The sequence below is a fragment of the Ostrinia furnacalis genome, unplaced genomic scaffold (assembly GCF_004193835.3).
Source record: "Ostrinia furnacalis isolate ACB-3 unplaced genomic scaffold, ASM419383v2 OfSCF0696, whole genome shotgun sequence".
Lineage (NCBI taxonomy): Eukaryota > Metazoa > Arthropoda > Insecta > Lepidoptera > Crambidae > Ostrinia > Ostrinia furnacalis.
Genome location: NW_021130935.1, coordinates 126,226 through 146,664, shown reverse-complemented (window position 1 = coordinate 146,664; position 20,439 = coordinate 126,226). Strand labels below are relative to the sequence as shown.

The window sequence follows — 20,439 nt, the reverse complement described above, 5'->3', positions numbered from 1 at the left end:
CAGCACTGGCACGTTTATTGTCTCGAAGCAGTGGTAGGGTTAAATAACTCTCCTTCTAGCACAGTCAGGTATAAATAATAAATAAGTTTCTTTTTACATAAATATAGCAAAACAATAATGTCTTAATTTAAACTCTAACTCACAAAATTTTAAATTTTGTTACCCTGCTACCCAAGTAACCCTTTATTCAATTGATATAGTGCCATTGATTAGCTGTCAGTGGTCAGTGCGACCCGAATCACGTGACCCATTGACATGTCAACTGTCTTTTGACAGTTGTGACAACGTAACAAGGGGCTTATTGTTGTCAAAACATTGAGCAATCTCTCTCGGTAGTATGACAAAAAATGATTAAAATGGAGTTCGTTTTCTGTAGTGACGGTTAAGATGGTGACAGAGTTTTAAGGTGAGTATATACTAGAGCATTTCTATGTAATGTAACGTTCTTGCGAATGGTACAATACAGGTAAAAAGTAAGACGTTTGGTTCGTGAAAGGGTGATACAACTACATAGATATTTCATAGAGCAGCTTGCTGTTCTGTTACAAGTAAATGCTATGGTCTATATTCACCTTTAAATTTTGGTAACGCAATAAAATAAAGTATTTTGTTTATCAATGAAATGTAAAGACAGAAACAAATATTTTCTTATTAGATAAATGTTCGTGCTCTGAAGGAGCGTGTCGCGTCGCGGGCAATTTGCCGACGCTCTGTTACGTATTAAGTGACGCGGATAACCTTGACTGTGACAGATCGGTGACAGGCGAAGCTTTTGGTATTGCCATCAAGTGTCTTTGAGGACTATTCTAATTTACCTTATTTTATTTTCAAATGTTATCATGAAATAACAAGAGCATGATATTTGGATTTACAAAAAAGTGACGTTATTCCATGTAATAAGTACTAGCGCTACGAAGGGGGTCCGTGGCCGAGTCCCCCTGTGTTCGACGCACCCGTGGTCGACGCCCCCGGTCAGATAGAAGCAATTTTTAATCAAATGTACAGTCAGTCACAAAAATATTTATAAACGAATAAATATTTATACTGATCGTACAAATATATGTTTAATATTATTTTACCATAGTGATACCTAAAAATATAATAGGTTTTATTTTAACCTATCATATTTTATCATAAGTTTTATTTACCTATAATAACATGTAAATCGTTTTATCTAATCAAAATAATTTTAACAATCAGTCTTTAAAATAACTCTACTCTCTCTACATTTAACTAACTACAAATAAAAGTTCTAATTATAAAAGTTTTAAGTATTTTTAACAAAAAAATAAATACATCATTTTAAATAGCGTCAAACATGCATGGTTTTCGTTGACTGTACTTAGTGCAAAAGCCGAAAAAAATATGATATTAAATTTATTTAAATCGGGGGCTTCAACCACGGGTGCGTCGAATACTGGGGGACTCGGCCACGGACCCTACGAAGGCGCATGTCGCGTCGCGGGCAATTTGTCGACGCTCAGTTACGTATTGAGTGATGCGGATAACTGTGACAGATTGGTGATTGGTGACGCTTTGGTATTATATCAAGTGTTTTTTGTGGAGTAATCTCATTTGAAAACCATGTGAAATGTTTTCGTACTGATAAACAAAAACATACACTTCTTACATAAGTTTTTAGGTTACTAATAATAATATGTAATTCTGAGCTAAGATGCATCTCCTTAATTTTATCCGTAACTATAACTTTAACCAGTGTTTTTATAGAGTTCGACAGACTTGCTGCTTTTGCTAATAAGAACACACCCGAGTCGCTACAGTTGGTGCAAGGAAAATAGTTATTTTTAAATATTTACCCTTACAAAAAGTTTATGACATTTGAATCACCCCTTTTAGATTGCATTGTTTTTAATTACACCTTGTATAAAGTCAACTTGTCATGACCATCAAATAAACCACTCATGCGTCCATACGAATGTTTAGATTCAACATTCATTTCATTGTAATATTTAAACAAAACAAAAACTCAAAATGAAAACTTCAATTACCATTCGGGCCGTTTCAAGTGCTGAGTACACACGGTCCGAGAGCATTCGCAAACATTCGCTGAGTGCTCGAACGTTGTTATCTGCGGATCGAGTGCGCGACCACGTGTGTGCCCCCCTTTAGACGGCGCGCGGCATAATGCTGATGTCTTACTTAAATTAAGACGGGATTATAAATGTTTTTATTGCATTTCCACTACGGTGGGGTGCTGGCGAATTGGAATTAGCTGACAGTAACTAACAATGCCAAGATACGTCTCTGTTTTATAAATACACATGTAGAAAAATAGAAATAGAAAAACTTTATTGACACAGCAAGAACATTACAAAAACAATACAACAGAAACAAAACACTTCCTCAAACTAATCTTAAATAAGGAAGGTCTTTGCCTGCATTTCACCTGGTGAAAAGTGATGATCAGGCCGAAGGTGGAAGCGAGCTTTACCCGGAATCAACCATAATTTTTTTTGTGTGAATCGATTTTTACCTCCATAAGTTTAGATATCTATCTCGCTAACTAGATTTATATCTGTCACCATGTGTGTGACCCCCTTTAGTGTGACATCATAAATGACGTTGTTCTGAGGCAACTAACATACTACCGAATTGAGAAGAATTCAAAGAAATCATCAGATCAGGCATGTACCTACTACTTATAAAAGTGTATGTGTATATTACGTCGTAGCGTAGAACGTCCATCCACAAGGTGGACCGACGACCTCATTAAGGTAGCGGGAAGGCGCTGGATGCAGGCCGCCACCAACTGGCCATTGTGGAAATCATTGGGGGAGGCCTATGCCATTGGACGTCCTATGACTGAAATAATAATGATGATGATGTGGTATACATATTTAGTTCTAGCGCCTAACTCAGTCGGTACGTGAGGTATGGTAGTGTCACTGGAGGAGTGACAGTGACATATTATGACGTGACAATCAAATCTGAAGCATATCTGAAGTCTCGCTGTTTGACGTCCTCAAAAACACCCTCCCGTGCCGCTTCCATACCTTGATCGGACGTTTGGTGTATTGGTTCAGAGCGGACTACTATTCCGAGAGGTCCCGGGTTCGATTCCCGGCCGGACAGAAATTGAAATGATGAATTTTAATTTCTGTGACGGGTCTGGGTGTTACTATGTATAATATGTATGTATTTAAAAAAAAAGTATATAAGTAGTATATCCGTTAAGCTAGCACCCATAACACAAGCATTGAGTTGCTTACTTTGGGGCTAGCTTGCGCTGTGTGAAATTGTCCAAAGATTTTTATTATTATTATTATACCTCAGGCACTGACTTAGTTAAATGCTAGAGCTATAGTGTTGTGTATTGCTTGTGTTTGAAGGGGGATGTGCCACGTGGCAGTGTTTAATGTAACCACTTGAGACCATGGTTGTTTGTCGGCGCAGATCTTGTAGATATCCATTGCAGTTTGTTGTTTTAACTGTATACACTGGGAGGGGTAGGGGTGAAGTAATTAAATGCAGTTTTATGTACATTGTAATTGTGTAGCTGGTTTAGAATTTTCATTATTACAAGGTTATGTATTATAAGGTTTTTTAAAAAGCAATAAACGTTTTTTTTTATTTTTTTATTTATAATATCCTTTTTTGCAATGATTCTAACTTCTGCTTGTTCTGTTGTAGAAAGTTGCAACACTTTTCCCAAAAAAAACACTTCATTGATTTTACAAGTCAACTCGGAAATCTATATCATAAAATACATGAAACTGGAAATTTTGTAGTTTTAAAATATCCAACATATACCTTCAAAATTGAAGAAAAAAAGGAGCATAAGTCCTTCTCCTACCGAAACCTGAAACCAGACAAAAGTTGCCTTCAAAATCAAAATATTTGTTAGGCCTTTTCCAGGGCACTTGTACACGTCCCAAATATAGCTTGCCCTACCATCACTTCGGGACAGACAACATTATAGTAATTATTATTATGGGCTGGTGCTGAGAAGAAATCTCATTATATTTTCAGCATATTTGTTAAAGCCAACGCAATACATTTCCGCAACCAACTGTACCTCAAAGCAGCGACTCCAAACGTAATGCAAACCAAACACGGGAGTACACTCGACGTCGAAAAAACGCAACAAACATTCCGAGTGTCCAAATTGAACGAATACTAGATGTTGGCTGCACGGCGGATCTTGTACAGGGTTGACAAACGTCTGAAAAAAAAAATTTTTGTAAAAGAACATGAGGCATCTTTTCCATCATCCTACTAATATTATAAATGCGAAAGTTTGTGTGGATGTTTGTTACTCTTTCACGCAAAAACCACTGAACGGATTTTGATAAAACTTTACAGTATTATTGTTTATAACCCAGAATAACATATAGGCTATAATTTATGACGATCTGTGACAAATTAAATTCACGCGGGTGAAGCCGCGGGCAAATGCTAGTATTTCTATAATCTGCCAGCCCTAACCGCGAATGGTATCCCATCCCCTAATATATTTGTGCGGCACACAGCAGCCATATTAGCTGACGCCGGCTCATCCCGACTTTTCCCGTTTGACACAGACGGACTTTTGTATATACGGACTGTGTGAGTTGTGTGAGACTGGGTGCAAAGAAAAAACCGGTCAAGCGCGAGTGGTGCGAAGGATTCCGTACTATCACGGATTTTTTCTAGTCTTTATATAGGATTGCATAATGTAATTAGTACGCATAATGGTAGGTATATTTGATTTCTAACACCCGTATTCACAAACGATACTTGCTTAAGAAGTCGGAAGCTCTGTGATTGGTTCGTGTGAGTCACTCCGCCACTCAAGTATTGTCAGGCCTCCGTCACTCGCCTATGCCGGCCGAGATAATTACCTACAGCGCGCGACAACTTCAAGTTGCAAATCAGTCCGGGCCGCCACGCGCCTGTTTGCACACGCGTATCTATACACGCTCGGTCGATCATAGTCGCAATCAAGGTTTATTGTTCCAACAGCACTGTTATTCTTCTTTAATGAAAAATTTTAATATTTAGGAATAATAATTAACTGTAGTGATTTAAATAATAAAAAAAAAACTACACTTTTTAAATAATAAATTATTTTGAAATACTTATGACAAAAAACTATAGCAAAAAAATTATTGTAGCTAATAAAAACATTAACTTTACTTCACCGTGTCTATTTTCCGACACTACATCTTTTAAAACTGTTTGTTTAATTTCGAATTATCGCAACACTGAAGTTTATTAATAGGTACTTTAGAGATGGTACGATTATACAAACTCCACTAGATTAAAGTTTTCTAATCGTAAATACAATAAATGCTTCTTAAAATTAAGTTTTTATTTATTTTACTTTGCTCATACAACCCTGACGCTTGAGCGGTGACGTAGATCAATTCTAAACACAAAAAAAATGCGCTCTTGTGAGCGTAGTAGTAAGGTGCGATTTCGAATGCACCATGTGCGTTGGATATTTTGCATTATGATTATTACCGTTAAAATGTCGGCATCTGATCCTACACAAAGGAGTGCAATTTCTGTTGCTACTATTATGTATTCTGTGGTATTGTCTATGAATAGGTTTTTAAAACCGATATGCGTCCACGCGCAGTGTGAGACTTCATAATAATGTTTGTGAATATGGTTGTTAGATTACGTTCGGTAGCTGCCTTTCGTAAGTCGTCACTCCACCAGCTTGCAAAGTTGAGCTAAATATTCAATGACGTCATCATTTATAAATAAATAATTTAACTACCCTCCCATTATGATATGGTAAGCCATATCAATAATAATAAGTAATAACCACAACGCCTCCGCAAACATTCGCTCCCAGAGGCGCGGGTTCGATTCCCGCTCCGACTTTGATGTCTGCATCCCGTTTTATGGCGTGCATAATTGGCCTCCCATGGGACTAGATAATAAGCTTGTGGAATTTTAGACCTTGCTGGGTTGGTTTAGAGATTGTGTTTATACTGTGAGGTTAGTGATGTATGTAGTTTTGGATTTTTATCGATATTAGGAAATCTTTATTATGAAGACCTACATACGACGGCTGTCGATGGAACATCTAAATAAAAACTGACAAGACTTACGTAGTTGTAACAGTGATATCATTTAAAAAATCTGATTTTTGTTTCAATATAGCGCTTTACAGTTTTTACAATTAATTACATAAGATGTTTTCAGTGCCTACATTGTCATGCCGTCGTCTGTACAATAAATTCAAAGATTCATATTTCAAAATGAGAAACAACGTAAATTTTATTTTAAAATCTTTCTTTTCATCAAAATACGTTTCAGCATCCATTAGCGTTTGTTTATTAAAAGCAAAAAATGAATAAGTATATTTATTTCGACATTTTTGCTTTTAAAAGCTGCTTTGAAATACAACTATTACTTATGTTACTTCCATTTAAAAGCAAAAATGTTTCAGCCAGCCAGTTGTTTTAAATGAAAATTATTTAATTTAATGTTATTTGTTAAAAAAAGCAACAAGAATTTTATTATGGGCTACATTACAGAAGATATTGAATATCTCATAGTTAATAGATGTACAATTCAGTGTCAGTATTAGTATAATTTACTTGGCATGTATTACTTTAAAAAATAGAGTTGAGAGTTTAAAGGATAGGAAGAGTCTTTTTTTACCCTCCAACAGAAAATTACATACAATGATATTATTTACTTCTGCTCATATGGCCTATCGATAAATGTACGGATACCATACAACACTAGTATAATGGACATGCTCGTATAAACAGAATTATAAGTTTATTAGCAGATGCGGTTTTTAAGGCCCCCTAATTGCGTATGATTGATTGTTTGAACACTGCGCACTGGGGTCCGATGTTTGCTTGTTTTGGGACCGAATGGATGGATCGAATGAATGAAGATGTGAATATTGTGTGGGTCTGTTGACTGAGTACAAACTGTAAAGGGTGAGTCTAGAATTCTAGATAAAGGAAGCACACATTTTTATGTCAAAACCTGGAAATTAAAACTCTAGCTTAGATAAATCTTTGTTTGACTTTAAATTCAGTCTGGTGTCCTTTCATAATTACAGGCCTACTTAGTGGTCATGCAGGACTTTTTTTTAAGTGACTTATGTATTATACATTATGTAATAAATACTAAAAGATAGTATAGGCAGGCATATAAAATTATGTAAGGAATATTAAAGCCGACTCTACAGAATCTTCTAGTAATATGTTTTAAAGCATAATTAATTATAAGTTTGAGCTACTAATAAAATAACAAATAAATGTTGTCCGGCTCTACTCAAAGTCGGCCTCAAAACTATTACAAAATAAAACTTCGTCAAACAGAATTTCCGCCACAACCACAATAGTTCCAGCAAAATGATATTGTGTAAAAAGTTTCCAAAAGTTGAACACGAAATCTGACAGGGATCCGACGTCGGACAGTTCACTAAACGCCACCAGAGGTCATCTGTCAAGCGGGGCACGTACACTGGCCGGCCCGACCACTCCGGAAAACTGTGATGACCGACTAGGGATACCATGGTGCAGGGGAAAGTAGGGAACGGGACGGAGGTAGTCATGTCATCGCTGAGATTCCTACGTGGCTTGGGATCTACAACTTGACTATTTATAAAAAGTAAACCAATGACATGAAGTTGTTGAACATGAAATCCGACTTCTGACAGTTAAAATATGCCTGCAGAGGTCATCTGTCAAGCGGCGCACGTACTCTGGCCGGCCCGACCACTTCGGAAAACTGTGATGACCGACTATATTATTTGGTACCCCTATCATGGTTTAGGGAAAAGTAGGAAATAATACCAACCTCATTTCTATGTGGCTAGGATCTACAGCTGGGCTATTAATAAAAAGTAAACCAGTGAAGTCATGAATTGAAAGGTGCATAGTCATGTGACTAGTAGAGTAGAAATACGAGCTACTGCACTTTAAACGTAAATTGTGAGATTTTAATTTATTTTTAAAGTTTTGCATCATCGGCTCTATCACCATTGACTTTCTGTTCATTGCTGTTATTATTCGTTGGCTTATTTTAATGTAAGACATCCTATTTATGTCCCTATAATGTGGTCACCCGACTCGCAGCAAATGTTTCGTTACCAAATCCGTGCTAGCAAGTAAAGAGACCCCGTGATTCGCCGCGGAAGTGCGTGAGCCAAATAATTCAGACGTGCGTGTTGGAGGATCGTTTGGCTTGGAGATGTGGTAGCCAGTGGAGTCCCCTGCGAAATCTCGGAAACGTAGTTACTGTTAAACTGGGATACAGTTTTGCTGAGATTGACTGGAGACTTGAACCACAAGCATCAGGACTATTTTTTTTAATCTGTTCAAGAATGTCATGTCCTTTAATGCTTTGCTATCTCTAATTTTTAGTTTGAAGTTGTATCTAATGTGATCTTCGTCTCATGTAATGCTAGTGTGCATCTAAACTTAGTACATCAGAACCCTGCTATTGTCGGCATTACGTGAATTGTAACAATCTAACAAACTCCTGTTGCAGTTGCCAAAATTCTGCTAATAACAAATGTGACTTCTTTTAATAACAAATGTGACTTAAGTTTCTTCCGCCACTTCCCAACACTAGCCTACTTTGTCCCGAAGTGATGATATGGCAAACTATATTTGGGACGTGTATAAGTGCCCTAAAAGTATCGAACCTCTCCAATCTCCTTAGCTTTTCCTATCTCTAGACCATAAAACTCAAAGCCACGCTTGTTCACAGGAGGCGTTTGGCGAGGCAGGCTGGCCGCTGGAGTTCAGGGCTGCAGTGGCAAGACTGCTGTCTCAGCACGCCCCCAGCGACAAGGAGGCTCCTAGGTCCAGTGCCTTGCGTGAGTACACCACTTGTTCCAGTAGCTATAGGTTTGGTTCTTCTTCTTCTCCGTCGCTACATTCTTGCCAGAGTGGTCGTGGTCGTCACACCAGGTTCGGTGGCAAGCCTCACAATCCGTCGCCATTCCTCCCACACTGTAGCCTTTCTTGTGCACTCGTGGAGTGGACCATTGAGTGCAGTTTTGGTTAGTCTCCGACATTATCATCACTTCAGAAGCATGACCCTCTTTTATTTACCACAAGCAAGTTGAGGATTTTGTCGTCATCCTTCTCCACTGCACGCAAGACTTAATTTATCAGAGGCAAATAAATAATTTAGCCTATTCTTCCCATGGAAGGATGATAAATAATAACATTTCTTAAATCTTTGTATTCCAAAATAACACCTATTATAACAGAATAAGATACTATAGAGCTTATCTACTTTTCCCTACAGATCTGAGCAACCAACGGCTAGACCAGACTCTGTCCGAAACGATGGTGTTGGACCTCATAGTCCTCGTCGGGTTCGTGGTCGTCAACAACCCACAACTTCAGGTAAGAAGAAATATTAATACGAACTCTTAATTCGTAATCATGACTATCTGTCTACCTAAAATCAAATAGACTAAAGCCAAGTTGCTATATTATCAATCTCAATCCAAAGCCGTCATAAAAGTATTTTGTACAGTACAGTATACAAAATTGTTTTTAGGTAAATTGACAATCAATAAAACACTTACAAGGTTCTTTCACACACTATACATGTCATGTGATATTACCCATATCTTCTAAGGAATTTTAATCAAACCGTCATTTATTAGCTATTTCAATAACATTATCTACGTGTATTTCTCAAGTGAAACTTATTATGCCCACCACGAGCAATTAAAGTCGCATCCTCTAGCTGACCGTTTCGTTTTCTCATGCGGGCGCACCTGTGTTGGACACGTGTTTACAACTGTTACTTATTTAGTATACATGGTTTGTTCACTTGACCTTTACTACAAAGTTTACTCAAGCGTAGGGACCAAAGATATTGAATATACTAGAGATCACCACGAGTATATCGCTTATGTCTTCGCAGACTGATCGTTTCATTCACGAAGACGCGCCCCACCATTCTTCCGCTAATGTTTGAGTGTTATCGGTACACGCTAAATCATCCGTGAGTGCACACGCACACTACAATAATGACGCTCGGATTCATCATCATCAACAGCCCTTTACAGTCCACTGCTGGACTATGAACCTCCTCCACTATAGTGGAGGGTTTTGCCATAATCCCCACGCTTGGCAGGCGGGTTGGAGATCGCAGTTTAAAAGATTGATGTTTTTCAGAGAGCGCTGCTGCCCGTTCTATGTTTGATGTGTAGTCCCTAAGTCGCCTCTTACGACATCCGTGGGAAGAGTAGGGGTTGGTGACAAATGTATTCTACTCTGCCGTCACCACACGGTACGCAAGGATTGCTCGGATCAAACTCCCCGCACCCCGCGCTTCCCTCGACCAAAAATTGGTGGGGCACTCATGGATAATCTAGCGTCTACCGATAACATTCAAACTTTAGCGGAAGAATGGTGGGGCGCGTCTTCGTGGATGAAACGATCTATAAGATGTGACTGTTCTCTGAGGCTCGGTTTCCACCGAGGCGGAGCGAAACTGTGCGGAACGGAGACGAGAAGTGGAAATAATGAAATCTGATTGGTTATTCAACACACTTCTTTACTACGCCTTGGTGGAAACTACACTCGCGAGAAAAAGTATGAAATCACCCCATTCGTTTTGGGTAATCGTTGTAGCTAAACGACTATGAAGATTAAATTAAAAATGGTACCAGTTTAAAGGTTACATTACAAACTTTAACTTGATATCATAGATGCATAGATAGTCATTGAGTTCTTCAGATCGTTGGGAACAAAACACAAGTGGGTGATTCCATACTTTTGCTCGTAAGTATATATAACGCGGACTTGCACTTATACAGGGTGTTAGGTAAATGGGTATATGAGCCGATACTAGCCCATGTTAACATGGGCATATAAATGGTATGGTGAAGTCAGAAATTTGATATTGTCATTTTATTTTTTTTAATTTTCATACAAAATACATTTTATAAAATCCGATTTGTATGAAAATTAAAATAATTAAAATGAAGATATCCATTTTCTGACTTCACCATACCATTTACATGACCATGTTAACATGGGCTAGTGTCGGCTCATATACCCATATACCTAACACCCTGTATAAGCTTTGTAGTTCCATAGAGAAAGATAGAATACACAGGAGGAACTTATTTCCACGAGCTTGCTTCTCAAACTCAAACCCAACACCTTATTTCAACTACGAGACAGGATAAAGTTGGTAACTAGGTGCTGGATTAAACTTCGAGCTCCAAAGCGGAGACTACGGATACAGAGGATTTGCACCTTGCTTTATAATATCTAAACTTAAATGGATATAGCTTGTTACACCCTAGGTGGTAAGGAAAGAATATACTAGACTTGTGGCTGAAGACAATGTTATATGGGCGATTGTCTTTTTTATCAATGTTACAATTTCTGTATGAAATCTCTGTCAATTATCACTTTTTCTAGCTTGAGGAACTCATATTTTGCTTAATTATGTTTTTTTATCGATTTTTTTTGTTGTTAACTAGGTGAGGTAGAAAGAGACAGAGAGCGCTAATAATTTTACAAATTACAATTGACTTTATTAATTAACAGACCAAACTAGTAAACTGTGTCATAAATTCAACAAAGGCACAATGTTTTAAGTAGCAAGTTCCCACGGGCACAGGTGTCGCCTCCTGGACGGCCACTATCCAGCTGCGGTATACCATACATTAATTCAGTAGGCCCAGTTGGACTATTGACGCCTCTGTGGTTCTGAGAGAGTTTGACTCTTGAGCCGCTACCAACCGGGCGATGTGGATGTCATTTGGGGGAGGCCTATGTTCAGGAGTGGACGTCCTGTGGCTGAAATGATAACGATGATGATTGGGACCGAGGTTCGGATTCTAAGTGGGGTATACGAATTGAAAAACAACTTCTTGCGAATTCCGTTTGGTTTGGACATCGCAGGCTTGACTCGATCTGATTATTTGAAAAAAGAAAAAGCAAATAAAGTTGAAAGTGATGAACATGAAAGCAAGATTCTAAAAAAAATCGAAGAAAACCTGAAAACAATTCAAATACTCCCACGATGTTAGTTGGTGCAGCTACTTATCTAAACTGCATGTACCTATGTTTGTATGTGCTGAATATGTTAATGGAAATAAATAAATAAACATTTTCATGCACTATACTATTACTATTGTATTAAGTGCACCCACTGCATCACACCCCATTACGTCACGGCCGTTACCATGAAGTATGGACATTGCTTTTTTGCCGCTAATAATTGATAAGGACGCGCGCTCGCAACACATGTGCCAACAACTTGGCCGCGCTTGGCCAAGCTTGACTTGGCTTTTGGAAGATATTAATTTGTAATGAGATGTTGGAAGCAGGTGCTCTAATTTGGGGAATGCAATTTATTGCTTGAATTAGAAGTTTTGAGTTGCACGTGAAATAGGGTGAAGACTGAGGAACAAATTAACTGGTAACTTATTACTAAAAAGTTTTTAGTATGATTTTTTATCGAAAATTAAGATGAAGTTTATATGTTTTTTTCTTCTATTTATGCGGTTCTGGCCTGGCTAAGTAATTTAAAACGGCACTTAATTATGAATGTAAAAAACGATTGATGAAAATCCTAGTGTTGGTACACGTGTAAAGCTTGCCCTGTAAAAGACTAAGTACTGAATACAGCCTAAGTACTGAATAAAAGCTTTGACTTTGATTCAGATCTGTGAGTGTCTATACCGCTGCTTGATCTTTACTTAAGTTTCAATCGAGTTTTGAACGTTGTTTGAGAATACTAGGCTTTACGATTAATTATTTTAGGCGAAAACTAATCAACGTTGAATGAAGGTGTCGGACTGACCGACTTGAGATCCGAGGAACGCTGGTTCGAACCCCGCCGCCACTCGTAAAACAAGCATACCTGTTACTTGTAATCGTTACATAGTTAATAGTTGTGTCAGTCGTCACTTGTAACAATAAGGCTATTAACGTTTTGAAACGTCAGGCAGAGAGGTAATATTTACACTGGTCATCACAAAAATCAACCCTCCCGCGACAAGCACTTTCAAACGTACGCATCCCCACTTCCCACTAATATTGGCACCATTTAAAAGCTTTTACCCCAAAAATATGTCTGTAGAAAAATCCAGAGTCAAATCTTCAAACAATAGGTAGTTACGCTTGAGCCAACTTTTATGGCTATAAAACTGTTAAGTTGGGATTAATCGCTATCAATCTGTTAAAGAGGACACGTGAGATCATTATTTGGTTTTATAACCACGATTTTTGTGATGACCAGTATACTTAACCGCGTATCGCGTTAATACCTGTTACAAATATTAAATTAGGCTATTATTTGCAGGAGACAATCCTCGAAGGCTGGAGCGTGATCAAGACTCTCTGCACGCTTCCAGCCAACTGGCTAGTGTCCAAAACACATAGCAAGGCTTTACTACCGACACTGGCTGCGCTGTCTGACAGACCATCGGCTGCCGCGGCCATAGCGGCCGAGCTTAGCACTGAGGTAAGTTACTGAGTCTACATTCATTCCTACAGCAGGTACTGGCTACTTCTAGTGTGGCATCCCTACACAGACTTCCTTAAGGATAGGCTACGCCTGGAGTATCATCTATGCAGAGATTACTCTAAGCTTGATAAACTGTAATTGTGTAGTATTTAAGACACATATCAAGGCTCTGCTGCCGACGTTAGCTACGCTCTCTGATAGACCCACTGAGGTAAGCTAACTGAATAAATACTGTGTCTATATCATTGCCCCTAGGCTACGGCTAGAGGGGCTACCTAGGTTACGGCTGGAGTGACATCCCTACAGCTACGAGGCTACGGCTAGAGAGTATCCCTACAGGTACCTACTAGACTACGGCTGAAGGGTTATCCCTAGAGATAAGAGCCTAGGATCAACTGGCTAGTGTCCAAGACACACAGCAAGGCTTTACTGCCCACACTGGCTGCGCTGTCTGACAGACCCTCGGCGGCCGCGGCCATAGCGGCTGAGCTTAGCACTGAGGTAAGCTAACTAAATAAATACTGTGTCTATATCATTGCCCCTAGGCTACGGCTAGAGTCGCATCCCTACGGCTACGAGGCTACGGCCGAAGTGTCATTCCTACAGCTACGGATGGAGGAGTGTACCTACAAATACTATGCTACGGTTGGAGTGGCATTCCTACAGCTACGAGGCTACGGCTAGAGTGTCACCCCAACAGCTACTAAGCTACGGCTGGAGTAGCATACCTACAGCTACTAGGCTACGACTGGAGTATCATTCCTACGGTTACGATGCTACGTTTGGAGTGGCATTCCTACAGCTACGAGGCTATGGCTAGGTACCTACTAGACTACGGCTGAAGTGGCATTCCTACAGTTACTACTACTAGCCAACGGCTGTAGTGGCATTCCTAGAGTTACTAGCCTACGGCTGAAGTGGCATAAGGATATAGTGGTATTGTTTAAGTCGCAACAAAGCTCTGTTGCCAATTCAGCCGTGCTGTCTGAGCGAAATATGCTACACCCCTACACTTACTAGATTATGGCTTGAGTATCATTCCTATAGCCACTAGGTTACGGCTGGAGTTCCTATTTCTAACAAATATTCTCTTCTCTAGATGATAGAAGAATTCATGAGCAGCCCCGAAGCACAGAAGGTCAAACTGGTACAGGTCATCAAGCAAGGACGCAGCAAGAAGCCGGGAAAGAAGTAACGCTAACCTCAAGGTCAGACCTGAATCTGGACTTTATAACTAGAGCCATAAGGTGTAACTTTCTTGTTCTTGTCTAATAAAACTTAGAGGAATTGATTTTCTAATCAATGAACGCACTAGTTATCCTTGTGACACTGGTCGCGTTAGATATCTTCGAATTGTATTTGCACGATTGAGTAGTTATCGTGTTTTGTCTCTTTCTTTCGTCAACAATAGTAGAGTGACGAATTGATTGATAAAATCAATGAAAAATTAGGCAGTTGAGAGCAATGTGGATCAAAAAATATCTTATTTTTGTGCTAGGGGCTTTATTGTAATAAAAAAGTGTATCAAGTTTTAAAAATTACTAAAAATAGTCAACTATTTTAAATTTACGGTTATTTTGGTATTTTTAATTATAGTATTGAGCTACTTCGTCGTGCAAATAATGTTGAAATGTATTTACATATTATAACTTATGTATGTATTCCTATTGTAACTACCGGATTTGACTAAAGGCCTAATTTTGATTCAATAGCTGTGGTTTTTTGGGTTGTGTGTCCTTTTGTGAATTCCTTTTCTTTTAATATTTTTGATACTTACATCATTATTTTTTTACAAAATGATCTCAATAAAAAGTGAAACTATTTTTCGAGTGTAATGATATTTTTCTTTAATTTTGTAGATGAGAGATCTCTCTAAAATTGATATGCGTCTAGTTTGCATTCATGTGAGTTTAGTTCTAAATCCTGGTCCGTGAGCACGTAGAATTTTGTCTGCGGGCGCCCGTCGCACAGTCGCGACAGCAATATAATTACGCGCGAGTGATAAGGATGGGTAGCTTGGGGTCATTGGACAAAATTCTACGTGCTCACGGACCAGGCTTTAGTAGTCTTCTTTATTGATTGAGGATATAAACACCTTCCATTTAGTCTTTGACTCACTATGGGTCCGAATTCTAATAAATAGACTTTTCGTGTCCATCGAAGGAGCACGACCCTCTCTGTAAATTAGAGAGAAAAAATTAAAAACAGAGGCAAATGGAGGATTTGGCCTACACTCCCCACGCTGGCCAGACGGATTGGGAGGGTTGGAGGATGATGACGGTGGCCATGACATTTCACAACTATTTTTAGACATACTTTGACATACTTCTCTAGTAGGTTTTCAAGTTAAAAAAACCACAGCTGCTACTAATAATGATTGTAATACGAATTTAATACCCCTTTTTATTGACTTCGGAAAAGAGTAGCTATTTCATTGACTCGTGTATATTTGTCTATGGTATAATCAACTATATAGGATGGACGTGGCGCGAGCTGTCTCGCTCTAATTCAGTGCGCAGGAAAAGGACGCAATGTTTACGTAGGTTGGATGTTTCATGTATCGTTCTGTGTCGAAATATACAAGTCATAGTTAGTGGCTTTGTCTGCAAATCTGTGAAAAATATCATAATCCATTTGATTCAATTTCTATTTATAAATTACATAATTTAACAGTCAAAATGATAAATGTACAAAACCTATTAGGTGTGATATGCTTCGCCACTGTGATGTAATGTTCATTCCACGCCATCTCTCCCTGGATTTGGGAACCTTACACTGCAATAAAACACCAAAAACGATAACCGAAATTACCGAAAACCGTTATAACCGAAAATATTTAGGATCTTGTATATTCTTGTGAACTTGACTTTATTCAAACAGACCACAGTGAGATAGTTTTCTCGAGATTTGTTGACAAAGCCTAGTAGTATCATTCCACATAAATATAATAATAATAATCGGTGTTATCCAAACTCACTGTCCTATAAACAGAACAATGTATTATTCGATGTTATTATGTAATATTATTCGAGGTAGCGACATATTATATGTACACTTTTTGATGTGACTATACCTATTTTTCTATGAAAGTAGAATTTACTAAAACAACTAGATATTCTTGGAATGCGAATGGAAAATTTACGTTATTTGAGATCGTCTATCCAAATTTCTGCTTAGTAATTTACGAAATGTTTAACGTTCGAGTACTTAATTGGCACTTGTATTTAAAATTAATAATAATGTCTATGAAACTATCTCAATTAATTAAATTTTTGATTCGCTAGCTTCTTCCTCTTCAAATTTACTTTCATTAGATCGAACTTTCTTTCCAAGGTTGTGTTTCTATTTCACAATATGACTTCTAAAGTTAAGGTATTTAAAAATGGCCATTAAACAATTTATTTATTTTATAACTACGAGAACGTGCAATTGACTGACAAGACGTGTGTTGATGGAAGCGTAGAAATCTAAGTAGACGGCGTTTAATCAATTGGTTCCAAACTTAATTTCGTGCGAACACGCACGTAGGAATAAAAGGTGTGCTAAAAGTGTGCCTTGAAGGACACTGTTGGAAATTCAGAGGGGAACATTTCAATAAAGTAAGTAAGTATTAAAAATTAGGAATGCTGTGATAAATGCAGAAGCTAAGGGTTATATCGTTGAGAAAAGTGTTTTTTAACAAAAATAATAACGAACGAAATCATGAACCGCTTGATCGAAAGCTTTATGTCAGTCAGAGATTGGAATTTATAATTTATTTTACTACTTTCTTTTTTCTATGTTTAATTTTGTGATAAATTTCGATTTTTACTAAACTGTGATTCATATATTTTACGACTTATTTAAACGTCACCGCAAATGTAATATAATATATGTATTTAAATGTTTAGTTAGACATTAGAAGCAGTACGCGTCGAGTTTGTTGTATTATATTATCTGTGATTTCTTTCGTTTAGCGTTGATAACATTTCTCGTGTAACTTTCATTGTGTATTTTTGTGTAAGTGGCAAATAAATATTTGTGTAACAGTCGCTTGTTGTTTAACTTCATACTCATTAGCTGTTAACAGTAGTTGTATTTACTCCCTAATAAAAACAGTCCATAAGTTCATAAAACGATGATGTAATTTAAACAGTAAGATAGGAAGAGTTTAAGTTTAATATAGCAAAAACAGACAAGCGCCTGTTTTTAGGAAGAGTTTCCAAGTCATATTGTATGCTAAATATTATCCCCCTTACTAATAATAAAAGTTACGCGCGCGTTGAACATTAGTTTAAAGTGACATTTAGTATGGAAATGACATTTTAAACAACTGTTCATGAGTGTGTAACTTGTTATTAGTAAGGTGGTATGTATTTAATAATAAAACATTGTTATAGGTAAGTTATAGCCCAGAGTAGTTCAGAGAAGTTCCTAGGTAAGTGGAAAAGATTAATTAAATTCCAAAGTTTAAATACCAACCACTTTAGCATAAGCTACGACTTCCAGTTTATTTCCGTCACTCAATTCAAGCTCAAATGTGAATGTCGTGTTTATAAGCAGAGTTAAAATTAATTCATAAATCGGTTTATTTTTGGCCCCATCAGTGAATGGGCTTTGAACAGACAAATTTACATCGGGCGCTTAAGTGCAGTTGGAGTTATGGTGAGGCGCCCGGAATTCACTAAAAGGCTCGTCAGTTTTGACACTCGCAGTTAGATTTTGATCTTTACAACCTCAATCATAAGATCTACAAGATATTGCTGCATTGTTGGAATCGCAAATTTTGTAAGTATGTATTGTAATGACATGTTGTGTCTCTTTTTGGCTTTTAGCGGCGAGTTCAAACGTTGTTTGAAAGTTTCGATGTCCTTTTTGTTCATTTATGAGATGATCAAGTAAGTTGTAAATTGCAATTCCAGGCTTAATTTAATGGCTTGTTTCAATCAAAATTGTGAGCAATCACATTGTGTTTAATCAAGTTCCATTCAAACGTTTCTAAAATCGTTTTAGACACCCAAATGCTAAAAAAGATCCGGACAAAAGAATTTGAGTGATTTTTCACATTTTCCATCGTTACGAGCGGTTATTTCCTCCAATATTAAACCATTAGGCACACACGAGTTCCCCGCAATGACGTCACCGGCGCTAGCTCGGAAAATGGCTTCCGATTTGCACGCGTCATTGGAGGCGGAAGTGCATTGTGATGGAGAGGATTCGGGAATCTTTTTGCATTTGTTTTTTGGGGGACGCAAATGAAGGTTAAGTGGTCTTGGGTTCACATTCCGCTAGAAGTATTTTTAGTAATGCGACATTGTACACCAAAAAATCTTCTCATTACGTATTTCTGGCCTTTGTCTTTCACAAATATAAGTCCAAAACCCCGATCGAACAAGCTGCAATTAATTATAAACATTGAGATACATTGTGCTATATTTTATTATGATTTGAACCATAAAACTATATTAAAGGACTAGAATAAAAATAGGTCGGATAGTCGTGACCATACACTAACTAGTGTTGGGGTGTGGTAACTACTTAATGGGCAGTAAGAAATCGAATCGACTGCTGTATGGAAAATTAGGCCGTGCTCATATCAGCGTAATTTGCTACACGATTTTCGATTTGCGTAATAAATGAAGTATTTTTTAATGTCGTCATGTTCTTTTTGTGAAACTCAACGAACGCACGACCTGAAATCGTCGAATTATCAAGACAAGACTTGAATATTGAAAAGGTTAAGATTGTTGTTATTCATTTGAGGCTGTTTAAATGTTTGTAAATCCTAACTTATGTCTCTGGAAGCCTACAAACAGGAAGCGTTGGTGAAAAATTACGTTTTAAAGTAATCACTCTTGAATCTTCGTTTCCTCAATATCAGTAGGAAAGTACGACAAAAAGAATAAACATATTAGAATCGTTTTGCAGGATCCATGACTTCTGAATAAAGGGGTCACTCGACCTTTATTAGGTAACAATTTCAGATATTTCCTTCACACCATGCCATGAGCAGTAATTGTGAGTGGAAACGTATTGGGTCGTGAACTCGTGACTACCGCCGAGGCGTGGGGCCGCGCAGCTGAAACATACTGCCGCTAATGGAGAGTAGGGGCGGGAGTAGAGTCGCGCAGATGTTAAATTGTTTATTAAACATTAGTAAAACACAGGACCGTACACTATGGAAAACCTTGGGGGAGGCCTTTGTCCAGCAGTGGACGTCATTTGGCCGAAACGAAGAAATTGCTGATGTACGTAAATCCTATATTCTGTTATTATAATATGCCCCGTAAGCAAGTTGGTAGAGAAGGTAGAAAAATTAAAGATTATAAAATAAATCTAGCTAAATACGAATAGCAAACTTTATTGTAGAACAAAATTCAAGAATGGCTCGATTACTCTGTGCCCTCTTTCTCATAATTTTATTTAATTTCGAAGAAAAATAAAAGTTTCCTGAACGATTTGTAATTTGAGCTAAATAAACGTCATTTTTCTATGAAATAGGTAGAGTTAGAAAGACATTTTTATTTACTGCTGTAAATTTAAGCTTTGTCCGATCAGCTAAACGATATGCAGTCAATAACTGTGATTATGGAACCAAAACGTGTCAGTTGGCCCTAACGCCGTTTAATACCAAACTCCTCGTCAGGTGTCAAAAATAAATACATTTCATAATCAACTCAATTCCACCGCTGTCCGGCACCGGCGTTTGACGGCATGACGGGCAGCCTTGTAAAACATGGACAGCACTCAGCTACACCAAGAAGGAGAATTTTGACCACTCCTTGAGTGTAGAACTTTGTCAGCTTTATCTAAAAGTGGAGTAGATTTACTCGGTTTGAAGAACAGCTAATGGTTAATTGAATCTAACTACTATACATGCATCCAGGTACCTCCCGCGACCTTCACCAGATCGTCTGTCCACCTAGTGGGAGGCCTGCCCACGCTATGTCTTCCAGCTCGTGGTCGCCACTCAAGAACTTTCCTGCCCCAGCGGCCATCAGCTCTACGAGCTATGTGCCCCGCCCA

The 20,439-nt window shown here is 38.0% G+C and overlaps 1 protein-coding gene across 1 annotated transcript in view; it reads left to right on the top strand.

The window, feature by feature from the left end:
* Positions 1–17,464, top strand: part of ssp3 (short spindle 3) — an 89,863-nt gene extending 72,399 nt beyond the window's left edge. The window contains exons 18-21 of the mRNA XM_028300160.1: positions 8,692–8,800; positions 9,238–9,338; positions 13,270–13,431; positions 14,534–17,464. Coding sequence (XP_028155961.1) covers positions 8,692–8,800; positions 9,238–9,338; positions 13,270–13,431; positions 14,534–14,629 — 468 coding nt within the window. The 3' untranslated portion in view covers positions 14,630–17,464. The remainder of the gene's footprint in view (positions 1–8,691; positions 8,801–9,237; positions 9,339–13,269; positions 13,432–14,533) is intronic.
* Positions 17,465–20,439: the final 2,975 nt, after the last annotated feature.